The 17220-nt window shown below is 37.5% G+C and overlaps 1 protein-coding gene across 1 annotated transcript; it reads left to right on the top strand.

The window, feature by feature from the left end:
* Nucleotides 1–1495: 1495 nt before the first annotated feature.
* Nucleotides 1496–15121, top strand: smarca5 (SNF2 related chromatin remodeling ATPase 5). Its single transcript, XM_084107058.1, has 24 exons — nucleotides 1496–1770; nucleotides 2891–3013; nucleotides 3139–3305; nucleotides 4110–4210; nucleotides 4323–4423; nucleotides 4639–4818; nucleotides 4925–5080; nucleotides 5163–5294; nucleotides 5484–5552; nucleotides 6016–6125; nucleotides 6286–6512; nucleotides 6607–6728; nucleotides 8585–8737; nucleotides 8942–9074; nucleotides 9693–9841; nucleotides 9956–10075; nucleotides 10162–10269; nucleotides 10366–10479; nucleotides 11195–11317; nucleotides 12490–12622; nucleotides 12710–12828; nucleotides 13814–14026; nucleotides 14489–14599; nucleotides 14697–15121. Exons 1-24 carry the CDS (start codon nucleotides 1690–1692, stop codon nucleotides 14760–14762), a joined length of 3111 nt encoding a protein of 1036 aa, XP_083963184.1. The 5' UTR covers nucleotides 1496–1689; the 3' UTR covers nucleotides 14763–15121.
* Nucleotides 15122–17220: the final 2099 nt, after the last annotated feature.

Here is a 17220-nt window from a genome sequence, read left to right as displayed (position 1 = left end):
TGGAATTCTATTAAAATTTCAAATTATGATAGAGATTCCATTGGGGAAAGAATCCTGTTCACATTCCATGGGTTTTTAATTTTCACTGAGCATTTGAAATATGCCAAATTATGAATTATGGTTTAAGAATGAGAAAGTTGAGAAAATATTTAAAAATCATAATGCTATTAAAATGCTAGGCTATTATTCAAAACATTTTTTGTAATAGCTAGCTGTAAAACAAGTGACCATGAATTTAACTCAACAAATGTTTTAGCATGACTTCAATGAATACATTTTCTTTCTTTTTTTTCCCCCTTCTTGACAATAATGGTGTAAATATTCAATGTGTGGCCAGTACAATACCATGTTTGAGACAGAAATTACAGAAAGGTCTCTATATCAATTCAATTTTGTATGTCTTGTAGCAGTGCTAAGTTAATGAAACACAAAGTACAATGAAATAAATGTAAATTAAATAATGCACATGAAGAACAAATTGTATATCAGCACATTACTAAAATAGCTTTCAAAGAAACCACAGGCTCTTAAACAGCTTTAAATTGTTTTCATTTTATTAGAAGATAGAACTGTTTAGATACACAGTTACTTAAAAAAACAATTTAAAAAAAGTTTTTTGTTTACTAGATTAGGTTCAGAATGGAATTGGGCAAGTAACGGTAAAATACACTCCTTTTGATTCAATAAAGTTAGAAAAACCAAACAGAACAGTCATAAACAACAATGAAAAACCCCCAAGAAAATGTTCATAAACAGATTAACAAACATTTTTCCAAATTTAGAATACAGGAAAAGAAAGTTCAACACTTCAAAAAATTAAACAAATGTGATGTTTATCTAAAGTCATTTTTGCTCATGGTTGCAAAAATGTATAATTGAAATGGATAATCGAAGGTCAACAGCAAATACATTGTTTAATAAAGTGATATTAAATACATGAAGTATATTTGTGTAATTGAACATAATTAATTATTGCAGGTTAGTGTAATATTCTGAGTTTGCATTTCACATTTTGTATTCATTTTGAGGAATATTGATCTGTTTTTGTGCAAGGGAGATGAGTAAATGTCTGCAAATATCAGAACTAAGCAACTTGCGTTACTAGTTTGAAACAGTAACAGATATTTTGTTGGCAATGTAAAAGTAATTTGTTACTTTACTAGTAACTTGAAAAAAGTAATCTGATTACGTAGTGTTACATGTAATGCGTTACCCCCCAACACTGGTTACAATCAGATTACAATACCTACATGAAATTCTTAAATGAACTAATCTTTACCTTACAAGTATGCCACAATAGAGGAGTCTTACACGCAAATGAATGTTTAAAGTTCTTTAAAGAATTAAACATCTTTCTTGAACGTAAAAAAAAAGAAGATAAAGAAAACATTAATGTAAAATTTCGCTAGGAATAGTAATAAACATACACAGATTCACTTGCTGATTGTGTACCGTTTGTGGTGACGTCATACTCGGCGGAAATCTCGCGATATCTGCAGCCGGGCCCGTTTGCGGGAACAGTGTCAACAGAAAAGCCGGGGGCCGCGAATGACTCGTGGTGTGCTTGCTCTATTTGGGCAGTATTTTGAAACTTTCCAATCAAACCTATATACTTTTTCGTCTTTTCGGACTTGTTTTTAACGGAATTACTCGTGTCCATAGCGAAATAACGGATTTAGCCAGCCAAACATGTCCCAAACAGAAATCAGCATGGAGCAGCAGGAGCCGCGGGAAGAGCCGGGCAAACTCGAGTCGGTCGGTCCGGTAGAGGTGAGCGGTTCATTTCCATCATATCACACTCATAATTACACCCCAGTTCATCAGGGACTTTAAAACACGGACTGAAGGAGCTGGAAACGAAGCGTCGACGAACCATCTGCGCGCGTCTCGTGAGAGTGCAGCTGAAAGTTTTTGTTAGCATGTATTGTTCCGGCTCTGATGAATAGATTAGGAGATCGGCGTCCATTTTCACACTCAAAACAACATTTGATCACTTTTTACCCTGGTGAATTGGCAGATTTAGGGATGGAGTTAGAGAAATGCCCAGTTTGATGTGTTGTTAACGTCTGAATTAACGTGAACTTAATATGACACACAATGGTGTTGTTGTTTTGTTATATTTGCTACTTTACTTTGAATAAAGCACATTTTGCTGTGTGGGTCAGGCAGACGATATATATTTTTTTATTGCTTAAGTTAAGCTGCAGTTATCCATTTGGACTCTTCTTATTGTAGACTTAATTCAAAATAAAAGTTTTCCTGTTTGACGTTGAACGGGGAATTACCCGCCACCGAATGACGCGATGTCACAAAAGTCACCGCACAATGACATTAAATTAGACGTATTTTGTTTACTTGGTTGTTCTTCAGAAGTATTTTTTAAAGCACTGTTGATAACTGCGTTTTATATCAAAACAAACTATTATTTAATTCGCTATAAAACAGAGATTCTGGTTGAGCGTTTAGAATCGCAGTAACGGTCATTAAATAACGACGCTTTTCTGGTGGTGTTAAGTATATGCCTTCATAACGCGATATATTTAGTAACGAGCAAACATTTATTTTGTGGTAATTTATATATTCATGTACTCCTTATAGTCGATAATGATATTTTATCAAAGGAATTAAACGCTATTTAAAAAATTGCGACATTTTGCTGTCGTGTGTGTTTCCAAAATGTTGTCCAATCAAATGTCTTGATTGAAAAACCACTTCCCTTTAAAGCCAGCATGAGTCAAATTCAACCTAATAAATAAATGCATGGTGTGGATTTTATTGTGAACGATTCACCCATGCATGTTACTGCATCTGCATCCATCAATCTTGGCTTTAAAATGTATATTTTTTTCTTGCAGTTCATGCATAAAATACATTATTGTTTCTCTTTAAGGACGATGCTTCAGAAAATGGACCCGATGAAGCATCGGATACAGCAATGGATAGTGAAGCGCACTCGTCATCACCTTCCTCAGCAAAGGAAAAGGACCAGCCGGGTGGATATGAAGAAAAAGTGGTAATGCATTTAGCCTTCCATAACAATGAAATATACTTACAAATGCATATTACAGTTATACAAGAAAGTTGACCTGTAAGTAGACGTGACACATCTTGTTGACGACAACTGCTATGTTTCAACAGAAAACAGACCGGACCAACAGATTCGAGTACCTCCTGAAGCAGACCGAAGTGTTTGCTCATTTCATCCAACCAGCTGCCCAGAAGACCCCGACTTCACCTCTGAAGATGAAGCCTGGTCGCCCTCGCATCAAAAAAGACGAGAAGCAGAACCTGCTCTCTGTGGGAGAGTGAGTTTTCCCACACTTTTCCAGCAGAATTGGTTTCAGAAGTATTTTCCCCCATGTGTTTTCTTCATAAAAATCATGCCGCCAGTGATACCATTGATTAACAACCACAAGAGATCATTGTAGGTCTGTCTTGAAAGGTTAAGATGTTAAATATATTTCTGTGGAGAAAATTCTGGGGAATTTTACTTGACACTAAAATCTGTTCTGCTCTATTTATATTTCATGTGTATTTTAATATTATGTAGCACGAGGTACTATTACAAGGGCTGCTTGATTAATCGAAGTAAACCCAAAATCGGAATATGGTTTAGCAAACACTGTGATTTATATAATAATTGCCAGTTTCAGAGTGAAGAGCGGCCCGTGTTCTTTTACATGAGCAGCTCATTTTTCCAGTGTTTGTCTCAGAGCAGTTTTTACTGTTAAAAAAAAAAAAAACCTTATTCATTTACTTAATTTAAAAAACAAAATTATTTACTGTGAAATTACAAAAGTTAAATTTCTTGTTTTGTTTGATTATATTTATTTGGTAATAATAACAGTTATACTATTAAAATTATGTTGATATATAATTACAACATAATTTACAGCCCTACAAACAAGCACAACAAACCTGTTTAATCGCCATCACGATTTTTATTAGAAAAGTCAAGGACACCCACCCAACCAAATCGTCCAGCTCTAACCATTACATTTATCATTGGTTTGTTCAGATTATAACTCCAATAGTGTCAACTCCATGTGTTAATGGTGTGTATGTCAGATAATGTCTCCCTGTTGACCGACTGTGCGTAATTCTTTCAGTAACCGCCACCGTCGGACTGAGCAGGAGGAGGATGAGGAGCTGCTGAGCGAGAGCAACAAGACCACCAGCGTTTGCACACGTTTTGACGACTCGCCTTCTTGTGAGTTTTACACACAGTGAAACGCATGGTCAATGTAGCGTCACATGATATCAATGTCCTCTTGGTAATTAAAAAAAAAAGCTTATTATGGCTAATGAACGTTTTTTGACAGATGTGAAAACCGGCAAACTGAGAGACTACCAAGTCCGTGGACTGAATTGGCTTATTTCCCTCTATGAGAACGGAATCAATGGTATCCTTGCTGATGAAATGGTATGACTCCGCCCATCAGTTCATTTTCATTTTATTAGAAAATATACAAATATATATATATATTTTTTAAATGGTTGATTCCAAGCCTGAAAATGTACTGTAAACTCCTATAGTCCATATAATTTTTGTAGTTATGTTCAGCTCTAAAATATTTCAGCAACCAGAAATTAGGAAATTTCTTCTAATCAAATGCCTCACACTTCTTGTCCCATCAGGGTCTTGGTAAGACTCTTCAGACCATCTCTCTGCTGGGCTACATGAAGCACTATAGAAACATTCCTGGACCTCACATGGTTCTGGTGCCCAAATCCACCCTGTATAACTGGATGAATGAGTTCAAGCGCTGGGTTCCCTCTCTACGAGCAGTCTGCCTCATCGGGGACCGGGAAGAAAGAGTAAGTAGGGATTTCCAATGATTGTATTGTGAAGTAGGGTTGGATGAAATCCTTTTCGTAACTTTTATAAACTTCTGGCCATCTAATAACTCCGTTCTGGTTGTAGACTGCTTTTGTCCGTGACACGCTGCTGCCTGGTGAATGGGATGTGTGCGTTACCTCCTATGAGATGGTCATTATCGAGAGGGCCGTCTTCAAAAAGTTCAACTGGAGATACTTGGTCATTGATGAGGCTCACCGTATCAAGAATGAGAAATCGAAGGTTTGCAGTTTTAAGAAAAGTAATAAAAAAAAATAAATAAAGCCTCTACACATAAATATTAATGTAAATGTTTTTCTCTCAGCTTTCAGAGATTGTGCGAGAGTTCAAGACCACGAATCGATTGCTGCTAACGGGAACCCCACTGCAGAACAACCTTCATGAGCTGTGGGCGCTGCTGAACTTCCTGCTGCCGGACGTCTTCAACTCCTCAGAGGTGCCCCTTTCACTCGGTTCTGTCTTGCGTTCTTTGACATCATGTTGTTAAAGGATTTTATTTAGGTTAGGTAGGGTCAACTTTCTGTTCAATTTTAAAATGTTCATGTTTCATCGGAATCTGTTATAGATGTAACTCTGTTATTGAAGGTGTTCGTTTGGACTAAGTTTGTCTTTCCACTTTGTGCAGGATTTTGACTCCTGGTTTGACACCAATAACTGTCTGGGTGACACAAAACTGGTGGAACGTCTTCATACTGTAAGTGCAATTAATATACTTATACTATTGGCTACACGTGTGTGTGTGTGTGTGTATATATATATATATATATATATATATATATATATATATATATACACATATACACACACACACACACACACACACACACACACACACACATTACACACACATTACACACACATTACACACAGTAGTCAACATTTGAAGTGGATCAAAACCTTTTATCAAAGTGGTACATGAATTTTGAACAATATCTGTTGTTTTAAGAAAACTTTGAACTTTTTTTGAGCCACTTCAAATCTTTACTATTTTTTTGACTAATTTTTGTGTATAACATTTATTTAAAATGTATTTCCTTTTGTATTGTTGCAATATAATGATGAAAAGAATGATGGATTTTTTTTTTTAAGCAACTTCTTTTAAAAAAATTCAGTTTTCTTCATATGCAGTGTGACTAATAAATGTCCTAATGATACAGGTACTTCGTCCATTCCTGCTGAGGCGTATCAAAGCCGACGTGGAGAAGTCTCTCCTCCCCAAAAAGGAAATCAAAATGTATATTGGGCTCAGCAAGATGCAGAGAGAATGGTAAATATTAATAATAATAAAAATATATGCTAATTGGTTGATTTACAAGACATTTTTTTTTTAAAGGCGAAATCGGGAATATGATCACAAATGTTTTTAGTCTATTGGACACAGTGTCAGAATCAACAGACAAATAATGACCTTTTCTTATTCTCTTTAGGTACACCAAGATCTTGATGAAGGATATTGACATTCTGAACTCTGCGGGTAAGATGGACAAAATGCGCCTGTTGAACGTGCTGATGCAGCTCAGGAAATGCTGCAACCACCCCTACTTGTTTGATGGAGCGGAGCCGGGTCCACCCTACACCACTGACCTCCACCTGGTGGTCAACGGCGGGAAGATGGTAGTGCTGGACAAGCTGCTGCCCAAGCTGAAAGAGCAAGGTGACCACTTTGTTGCCGGAAGTATTTTGCCAATGTAATCGTCGGAATGGTCTTGACATGTTGCTTTGAACATGGCTCTGTTTTCTTCCTGCAGGGTCCCGTGTGCTGATCTTCAGCCAGATGACCAGGGTGCTGGACATTCTGGAGGATTATTGTATGTGGCGTAACTATGCTTACTGTCGTCTGGATGGACAGACTCCTCACGAGGAGCGACAGGTATGAAAGTGATTTTCTCATATGTGACCCTGGATCACAAAACCAGTCACAGGTCGACCGGGTATATTTGTGGCAATAGCCAACAATACATTGTATGGGTCAAAATTATCGATTTTTCTTTTATGCCAAAAATCATTAGGATATTAAGTAAAGATCATGTTCCATGAAGATATATTGTAAATTTCCTACCGTAAATATATAAAACATTTATTTTTGTGAGTGAATTCAGCACAATCGCCAACATAAATGGACAACTTTGAAGGCGATTTTCTCAACGTTTCGATTTTTTTCCACCTTCAGATTCCAGATTTTCAATAGTTGTATCTCGGCCAAATATTGTCCTATCCTAACAAACAATAGACCCCTTCACGGTCGACGTCACAGGAAAATTCTAAGTTCGCAGTGCGCATGTCGGGGTGTGTGTTAACCAGAGAATTTCTCGTCTAGAAAAAATGCCTACTTGTTGCGTCGTGGACTGTGAAAATCACACCAGTTGTGGAGTCAAGTTTTTCAGGGTTCCTGCAGGATCTCATCCGTTAAAAAAAAAAAAAAATAGACGACATCTGTTCAGATCTATTTTTTTAACAATCTATGGTTCAGATAGATACTGCTATCTGCTAAGTAGCATGACACAGGTCACAATTAATGCCAGATATCGAACTTCACCTAACTATTAAACCAGTCTACAGTTTACAGAAAACATTTGTTTACTTACCAGGGCTTAACTATACCGTTGTTGTCACAATAACTGTCAATAACACAATAACACTACAAACACGAGCATCTTTGATCGTCGCATTGTCCCAGTCTGCCCGTTTATTATATATATAAAAAAAAAAATACACATACTTAACAGTGTTAAATTTGAAAAAATACTGTTCGACAGAACTGCTTGCTTGTTACCACAGTTATCTGCGTGGTTCCTTGGCGATGAAGTTCCACATTTGCGGCTATCCAACACGAAAATGCATGCAGCAAATAAACCGTTCACATTTTCTTCAGATAACTCCAAATTTCTCCCACACACTGGACTTGATTTTTGATGACTGTCGACAATCTCCACTAGCTATCCTTCAACTCCTCAGCATCCATCTCGACGACTGCAAGCAGATCGCGCGCGCGCGGTTATGATGCATTTTTAAAAGTGAAAGATCCTGGGAGGGCGTGGCGCGTGGGCAAATAAACTGATGTGGATTTTGAATATTTTTATCAACTTGAAATGCAGGCATATTTTTGTAGACCTGTTCCTAAAAATATGAATATATTTTTCATATTTTTCATATTTTTCCTAAAAATATGAATATATTTTTACGTTTGCATGTGATTGTTTTAAACCCGTGTTTAGACCCGTGTTTCCCCCGTGTCCGACCCGACACAGTTGGATATTTTTCACCTGTTTGAGCAAAATTTGAACCGAACCCGTGCAGGACTCTAATCAGGCAGACAATCGCCATTAGCTAAAACAAGTTTATTATGGTTCTGTTCCCGTTCCTGTGATGGCAACAGTGCATACCTTTGACACAATATGCCGGTCTATTAGCCGCACCATTTTTTGACCCCATGCTGCGCGCGCACCCAACCTAGACGTTCGATGTTTACAAACATTGAAGGGGTCTATAGATCAATGGAAAGCTTATTTATTCAGCTTTCAGGTGATGTATAAATCTCAATTTCGAAAAATTTACCCATGTGACTGGTTTTGTCGTCCAGGGTCACATATGATATGCTATCTTGAGTGTGTGTTTGCGTATGCATTTCAAAGTATTTTGCTTTTCTCTTTGTACAGCAGAACAGTTTAGTAGTAAATAAGCACCAAAGATTGAGGATAAACTCTAACATTCGTCTCATCTCCTCAGGTTTCCATCAATGCCTTCAATGAGCCCAACAGCTCAAAGTTTCTGTTCATGTTGAGCACCAGAGCGGGAGGTCTCGGGATCAATCTGGCCACCGCTGATGTCGTCATCATCTACGACTCTGACTGGAATCCTCAAGTGGATCTTCAGGCTATGGTCAATATTCATGCTGGCATCTTTTTTCTACAAGTTTACTCAATGTATTTGTTGTTGCTTTGATGTTTGGACTCATGGGTAGCATCTTGCATTCTCCTTTCATCAGACTTGTTGATTTATTAAAAAGTACTATTCTTCGAAGCAGCATCAAACCTCTTCTGGTGTGGAATGTTAATTCATTTTCATTGGATCTTCTCTGTTCAGGATCGTGCCCACAGGATTGGTCAAAAGAAACAGGTGCGCGTGTTCCGATTCATCACGGAAAATACAGTTGAGGAAAGAATTGTAGAGCGTGCAGAAATGAAGCTCCGCTTGGACTCCATTGTCATTCAACAAGGTAAGACGTGAAACAAACATCATCAGCTACTTAAGTTATTAATATTTGTAGTAAATAAAAAAATATTCTAATGAATGTAATCACAAAAATCTTTTTATTTTAATTTATTTTTCATAACATAATTTATCATTTCATCATTTTACTGAATGATTTTAAACATGATTAATACTATTGCTTTCCAACTTAATTGTTTTAGTAGTTTAAGAAAACTTTATTTTACTTTATACTTCAATTTTCATTTACTTAAATTATTGCTCTATACTTTATTTTATATATATTTATTATTTTGTAGTTTAATTATTTTAAATAATTATGAAATACACACACACACAAATAAATTGTTTTTAATGATTGTAAACATGATTAAAGATATTGCTTTCCAACTTTATTCATATTTATAAAAATGGTTAGACATTTTTTTCCAAAAATTTTAATCACTTTTTGAAAATGTTAGTTTTTTAAATTACTTCATATACTTCAATATTGTTTATTTTATATACTTATTTTGTCATTTTATTATTTTAAATGATGAAATGTAAATACACACACACACACACACACACACACACACGTGTATATATTGATTTTAACATGATTAGTACTATTGCTTCCCTACAGGCAGGTTGGTCGATCCAAACATGAGCAAACTGGGCAAAGATGAGATGCTGTCCATCATTCGACATGGTGCCACTCACGTGTTCGCCTCCAAGGAGAGTGAGATCACAGATGAAGACATTGATGCCATCTTGGAAAGAGGAGAGAAGAAGGTATGGCCTTTAATCTTGGGAAACTGCCTCGCTGAACAGAAGTATAAAAATGAGCACAGTGTTTCAGTTAATTCAGAGCAAAGCTCTTTATGAGACTTCTGATCTTTGTTTCAGACCATGGAGATGAAGGAAAAGCTGGCCAATCTTGGAGAAAGCTCGCTGAAAAACTTCACCATGGACACCGAGAACAGCGTGTACAACTTTGAGGGTGAAGATTACAGAGAAAAGAAAAAGGTAATGCATTACAAACTGCAACATGCACATTGTACATGTGCAACATGTAAAAATGATATACTGATGTGAACTCCCCTCCTCCTCAGGTCATCACTAACTGGATTGAGCCACCCAAGAGAGAGCGCAAGGCGAACTACGCCGTGGATGCGTACTTCAGAGAGGCCCTGCGTGTCAGCGAGCCCAAAGCACCAAAGGTATTATTAGTTCTTCCACTGTTGACCGTAATGGGCGTTTGAATTGGAAGCCTCTTCCCTAGAGCTTTCCTAATGGACTTTTTCTGATTCCCTCAGGCTCCCCGTCCTCCCAAACAGCCCAACGTTCAAGACTTCCAGTTTTTCCCCCCTCGGCTGTTCGAGCTGCTGGAGAAGGAGATCCTGTATTACAGGAAGACTATTGGCTACAAGGTGTGTTTGTGTTAAAGTTCAGGTTTGGGGTCAATTCAAATGTCTTTGAAAGAAGTCTCTTCTGCTCACCAAGGCTGCATTTATTTAAAAATACAGCAATATTGTGAAATATTACAATTTAATATATCCGTTTTCTATGTAAATGCATATTAAAATTGCTGTGATCCGAAGCTGAATTTTCAGCATCATTACTCCAGTCTTCAGTGTCACATGATGCTTCAGAAATCACTCTAATATGATGATTTGATGCTCAAGAAACATTTCTGATTATCATCATTGATTAAACAGTTTTGTTGTAAATTTCTGTGGAAGCCGTGATGCATTTTTTCAGGATTCTTTGATGAACAGAAAGTTCAAAAGAACAGCATTTATTTGAAATAGAAATCTTTTGAAACATATCTTTACTGTCAATTTTTAATAGGTGAATGTGTCCTTGCTGAATAAAAAGCATTAATTTCTTCTTCAAAAAAAAGTCTTACTGACATTTGAATGATAACTTAATGCACACTCTTGAGTCTAATTGTAAATGATTTATCAGTGTTGTTCAAAAGAAAAAATGATTCGTTACAAAAGTAAAATGGATTTTAAATTTAGTTTCATGTTGACATTCAGTATATCCAGATTGTCCACACATTAACATGCAGTTTAGTGAAGCGGTGAATAATGCAATCATCCCTTCTGATGTTCCTAATGTATAATGTCTCTGTGCTAACAGGTGCCTAGAAACCCTGATCTGCCCAACTCAGCCCAAATGCAGAAAGAGGAACAGGCCAAGATTGACGAAGCTGAACCACTTAATGAGGAAGAGCTGGAGGAGAAGGAGAACCTCCTCTCACAGGTAAATCCCATCAGGGACTTCATGTGCCAAACAGTGGACTGTACTTCCCTATCTTCTCATTAGGGATGGGAACGACACGGGATTTGGGAAATCGACTGTCGAGGCCCATGTGTCGACTTTTTGTCGGATTGTCGGCCTTTCTTTTCTTTTTTTTTTTTAAAGGGGGGGTGAAATGCTCATTTTCACTCAATCTCCTGTTAATCTTGAGTACCTATAGAGTAGTATTGCATCCTTCATATCTCCAAAAAGTCTTTTATTGTATTATATTTATAAAAGACAGATAGGCTGTCCCGAGTCTTTCCGCAAAAAAACGAGCGTCTGGAGGCGGGCCGTGTGGGCGGTATGCTATAGCTGTGCTAACCGAGCTAACAACACACAGAGACATTTTTTTAAGCAGTTTACTCACCGAATGCGATCGCGAACCTTTATCATTGTGACTGCTCGATCCGCATTAGACGATCTGCAAATCCGTCGATCTGGGCTTTGTTTATAAAACAATCATCGTCAAAATGCAGGGAACAAACAGTCTTACACAGCTCCGATGATGCTCTGAAAAAACAAACTCCATCCACTGGTCCACGTAACGCTGGGTTCTTTGGGAATCTGTGCAGGGTTGTCTTGCCCTGGCATACAAAAACACACTTCTTTGGTGACATTGACTTCCAAAACCCGAGCACACAGCGCTTTGATGGCGTACTGCTTTCGCTATCTTGCTCTGGTCTACGAGTGCGCGCGCGCGTCTTTCCGGGAGAAGTGGGGTCAACGGTCAAGTGGCGATCCCATTTAGAAAAAATGGATTGTTTTATTTAAAATGTTTTATTTCATTATGGGAAAAGTGGCACTTTATGATGTGTATTTGAATAGGAAATGTAATAAATTAAAAGCCAAAAAAAAAAAATGCAATTTGGAAATCCCACAAGCCCCGCCCCCTCGACATGTTGACACACTATTTTTTTTGTCGAGTGGAGCATGTGTCGAATGTCGGTCGTTTTGTCGAGAAAAAGTCCCATCCCTACTTCTCATACTTGCATGTCACCTTTAAGTGGAATTAATCCCACTGCATTAACATGAAACTTCTTATATTAGTCTAAATTGTGCTTTCTAACGTTTCAACAAGTCCATGAGAAGATGTTTGTGTACTGGTGTTCATTCATTATGTCATCTATATCCAGGGTTTTACCATTTGGACCAAGCGTGACTTTAACCAGTTCATCAAGGCCAATGAGAAGTGGGGAAGAGATGACATCGAGAACATCGCCCGGGAGGTCGAGGGCAAAACCCCAGAGGAGGTCATGGAATATTCTGGTATGTTGAAACGCTGTCTGTTGCTGAAACACGGCCTGTCGTATATACAGGAAGCGTATGATTGAGGTGTGTTGTGTTTGTGTGCAGCTGTGTTCTGGGAGCGCTGCAATGAGCTGCAGGACATTGAGAAGATCATGGCTCAGATCGAGAGAGGAGAGGCCAGAATCCAGAGGAGAATCAGCATCAAGAAAGCACTGGACTCTAAAGTGAGCCACACTACATAATGAACATGCATGGGATTGTTATCATAGAATATCGTCTAGATGTCTTATTACAAATTGTTTGGATGCTTCTTTTCCATCAACCGGTTGAATTTAACAACACTGTGTGTGTGCTGCTTAAAGGAGACATGCGTAATCTAATGTAAACATCCTCGACTTGGATGTGAAGTCACATCCGAAATCGCATGTTGTGTAGTAGGTACTACATTTGGTTCGAAACTTTTCATCGCTTAAAGTAATTCAGACGTACTACATCCGGCATGTTGTCACTGTTATGTGAACTATGGCGTCAGTAGAGTTTCTTCACTGCCATTCATAAATCCTCTCCCATGGCCTCATGGGATAGTAAAGTGTCCATCATCTGCACACTTCAGAATCACGCTGGAAGTAGTAGGTCATCCGGGGACAATTTACCTACTGTTACCTACATGCTACTTGGCTCACATACTGTTTTTCGCTATATAGTATGGAAGTAGGCATATATTCGGACGCAGTGATGGCGAAACGAGTGGAGACTGGTTGAGTAAAAATGCATTTTCAATTTTTGACAGTAGGTGGTGCTTGGAGAAACGCAGAAATAAAAAAAAGGCTGCTACTTTGTTTCTGATACTGTTTGTCATTGACAAGTCAAACAGTATTTGCATGATTTTTTGTATTCACTAAAAGTTCTTAAAGACTTTATTTCCAAACATTTGCTTTCACAAATATTTTTACATTTTAATCTGGACTAAAACATGCAGATATCTAAAAGGATTTTTCTTTATTATTGTTCTTTAAACATTTGTTTACTTCATGTTTTGTTGCATTTTAAATGTTCAGTTATTTTCGTTATAAGTAAAAGTTATTAAATGAATAAGAGGACGACACTTAAGTTCCTGTTACTTAATTTCCACAATATCTCTTCAGTGTTAAGTGATAGTCACTACACGATAAAAGCTTTAGCTATTCTCTATATGGTTTCTCTCTCCAGATTGGCCGTTATAAGGCGCCGTTCCATCAGCTCAGGATCTCGTATGGCACAAACAAAGGGAAGAACTACACTGAGGAGGAGGACAGATTTCTCATCTGCATGCTGCACAAACTGGGCTTCGACAAGGAGAGTGTTTATGATGAGCTGCGCCAGTGCATTCGCAACTCGCCCCAGTTCCGCTTTGATTGGTTCCTCAAGTCCCGCACGGCCATGGTGAGATTCATCAGGTTTCATTTCCATTATAAGCGGCTTTTTTATAATGACCTTTTATTGAATGTATATGTGTTGTCTTGTCAAAGACTAAAATTTAACCAGTTACTTCAAACAATCAGAATACTATAGACTTGTTATAAATACAGTTTATCAGCATTAACAAAAGCTATTTTAAACAGAAGATGCATCTGACATGGCATTTGTGTTTATTTACAGACTGTTTAATGCTGCTCCGAGGTGGCTTACATGCATTTACACAACAATTGCATAATGCAAATAAATAAAATTATGAATTAAAAAAAAGAGGGCTGCAATAGTGGCACAATCATTGTCGATTATTGCTCTTGATTTTGTATTATTAATGCTGATTTAATGCATTTGGGGAAATGGATTCTGTTCCTATTACAGTGTGAACTTTCAGAAAGTCCTAACACGGTTCTGTATATGTGTTTACGACCACAGGAGCTCCAGAGGAGATGTAACACACTCATCACGCTCATTGAACGTGAGAACATGGAGTTGGAGGAGCGAGAGAAAGCAGAGAAGAAGAAGAGAGGCCCTCGCACGTCTTCGGTGAGCTTGTGCCAGTCATGTTCTTCATCACAGCAGCTCAAGATGAGCTCATCAGTTGGAGAGTAATATTTAATGACCTGTTCCTCTTTCCCCGCAGGCCCAGAAACGCAAGCAGGACGGGACGCCTGATGGACGTGGCCGCAGGAAAAAGCTCAAACTGTAAACGGCCAGGCGTCACGCCTCTCTCGGCGAGGACCTTCAGTACAGCAATATACTTGCAATTATTGTTACGGGTTATGGATTTGCAGCACTGAACCTCGCCTCCAAGTAGCTTGACCTTTTCAACAAGGTGTAGAGTTGTAAATTAGATCTCTCTTTTAGTTATATAATGTACTACGGCTGTGCTGTCAGTTGTGTTTTGTATTTATGCCTACTTTTTTTTTTTTTTACCACATTCCATTTGCTTGTATCAATTTGATTTGCCGTCTTTCCTCTCATTATTAGCATCTTCATGATTGTCTCTGTACCCTCAGTTGAATAGTCAATTGGAACATGACTAATAAATGATGTTTTTTATAAACACTGCTCTGTATATTTCCTCCAAATAAATGTAATCTCTTCAGCTTGTATATTAATGTTAGTATTAATTAGTATTGTTATGCATATCCAACAATACACTGAGGGTCTTGTTTGACCCAATGTTTGGGTCTTGCTTAAGAAAAATCCTCTCAAGGAAGAAAAATCTAGCATTTTTTTTTTTTTATAAACCAAAATTGTTAAATTCTTACAAAAAGTCTTACCTAATGTAATTCATAAAGAAATGTTAACAAAGTTGGGTAAAAAAAAAAAAGTAAACCGTACAATTTTTTTAAAAAAAATTTTTTACAACGTAGTCAATTTTATCCCTTAAAACATGTTTGATCACAAAAATGACATATTTAAACTTTTTTTCATTGAAACAAATTTCTTCATGCCTTAAAATAGCTTAAATGTAACTCTACACCCTTGCTTCATTTAGTAGGCTATATACTGTTCTATGAATATATATGATAAATCCGTGCGAAATAAATAACAAATAGGACTAAAAAAAAAAAGCAGTAGAAGGCTTTTTTTCACTCAAGCAGAAATTATACTGGTGTCTCCAAGCTTTTTTTTTTTTTTTACGGTTAAAATTACAATCACTTTTACAATTTAAAAAAAAATCTGTAAATAATCTCTTCTGATATTGAAGTCGTGTGTGGTTGATGCAGAAGGTGGCGCTGTTGCTCTGTTTTTATGGAAACACAGCAGCAGTTTGTCATGGTTAACTACTGTAGTGCTATTGAAGATGGCCTGCAGTAAAAGCACAGTAGCATTAAGAAGAAAAAGAGATACCTTTATAGTTTCAACATTACTTGTTCTTCAGCTGTTCCTCTTTGAAAGAAAACAAGTATCAGCTTGGTTTTTGATCATTGAAAATGTATACAATTTACTCTGAGCCCTTTTGAGATCCAAATATCTCTGGAATTGAGACGCATATAGACCCCAAACAAACCCCAAAAAAGTTTCTAAAATTTAGTTCAAAATCTAAAAGGATATTAAGAGATCTTTAATACTTCTTTAGTTACAGGCATGTCCCCTGAAAAAAATATGAACAAAATCAAAAATTTGAGCCGGGGACATTTCTGAAATTTGGTTGATTTGACATTGCTGTATGTTGTAGCTCTGTCCCCCTGCAGTCAATAATTTTAACCTCTAAAAATCATCTTTGATCACCAAAATATTCAAGAGTTTCTTGGAAAAAAAAATCTTCATGCCTTAAAATAGCTTGAATGTAACTCTACACCAGGGATAGGCAACTCCGGTCCTGGAGGGCCACTGTCCTGCAGAGTTTAGCTTAAGCCCTAATTAAACACACCTGAACAAGGCAATCAGTGTTTTCAGGATTACTAGATAGATACAGGCAGGTGAGTTTTTATCAGGGCTGAAGCTAAACTCTGCAGGACAGTGGCCCTCCAGGACCGGAGTTGCCTATCCCTGCTCTACACCCTTGCCTCATTTAGTATATCGTTAGCCTCATAGCATAATTGCCTACGTCCACGGACATAGGACGTAGGCAATTATGCTATGAGGCTAATGATATGCGTTTCTATGAATATGTAAATGAGCCCCGCCTCCACTCACTCACTCACTCCAGCTCAGAGATCCACTCGTTGACGATCACACGTTGATCTGATTGGTTACAAGTTAGTTTGTGACGTCAGAAACACCAGCGATTTCAAACCGTGTTTTTGAGACTGTCTTTGGTTCACTGCAGTTTTAAGGAGAAAATACTCAGCAATGGTGTTGACATGAATTTGCACATGGTTTGTCTTAAAGCATATTAAAAACACCACATAGACACATAAACAACATTAAAAGCTGGATTTTCACCACAGGGGGACTTTAACAGTAATTCATGCATGTTTTCTGTAAATAAATCTGTAAATGTCTGGTCTTTGAAAAAATTATCTACAATAAAGGAGGTTTGCTATCAATCTTTTCCGGGTTTTGTGATTGTGATTGCCTGTTAATCGTATGAATTGCAAGTGCGAGGAATCGATTGGACAGTTGAGACGAATAAGCCTGTGGAACATCGTTGTCTCTCATTACATTGGAGGTGAATGTCTGAATAAAGCCAGCAGAAGCATTCAATCGCTCCT

The sequence above is a fragment of the Abramis brama genome (genome assembly GCF_963993115.1).
Source record: "Abramis brama genome assembly, chromosome: 2".
Taxonomy (NCBI): Eukaryota; Metazoa; Chordata; class Actinopteri; order Cypriniformes; family Leuciscidae; genus Abramis; species Abramis brama.
Note: the sequence above shows the minus strand (reverse complement) of the source record. Positions and strands in the feature narration are given on the sequence as shown.

Excerpts from the sequence above, each read along its gene's own strand:
- smarca5 (XM_084107058.1), top strand. The coding sequence starts at position 1,690 with ATGTCCCAAACAGAAATCAGCATGGAGCAGCAGGAGCCGCGGGAAGAG. Across the intron at positions 3,014-3,138 it reads GTGGATATGAAGAAAAAGTG|AAAACAGACCGGACCAACAG; the intron begins GTAATGCATTTA and ends ATGTTTCAACAG. Across the intron at positions 6,729-8,584 it reads CTCCTCACGAGGAGCGACAG|GTTTCCATCAATGCCTTCAA; the intron begins GTATGAAAGTGA and ends TCATCTCCTCAG.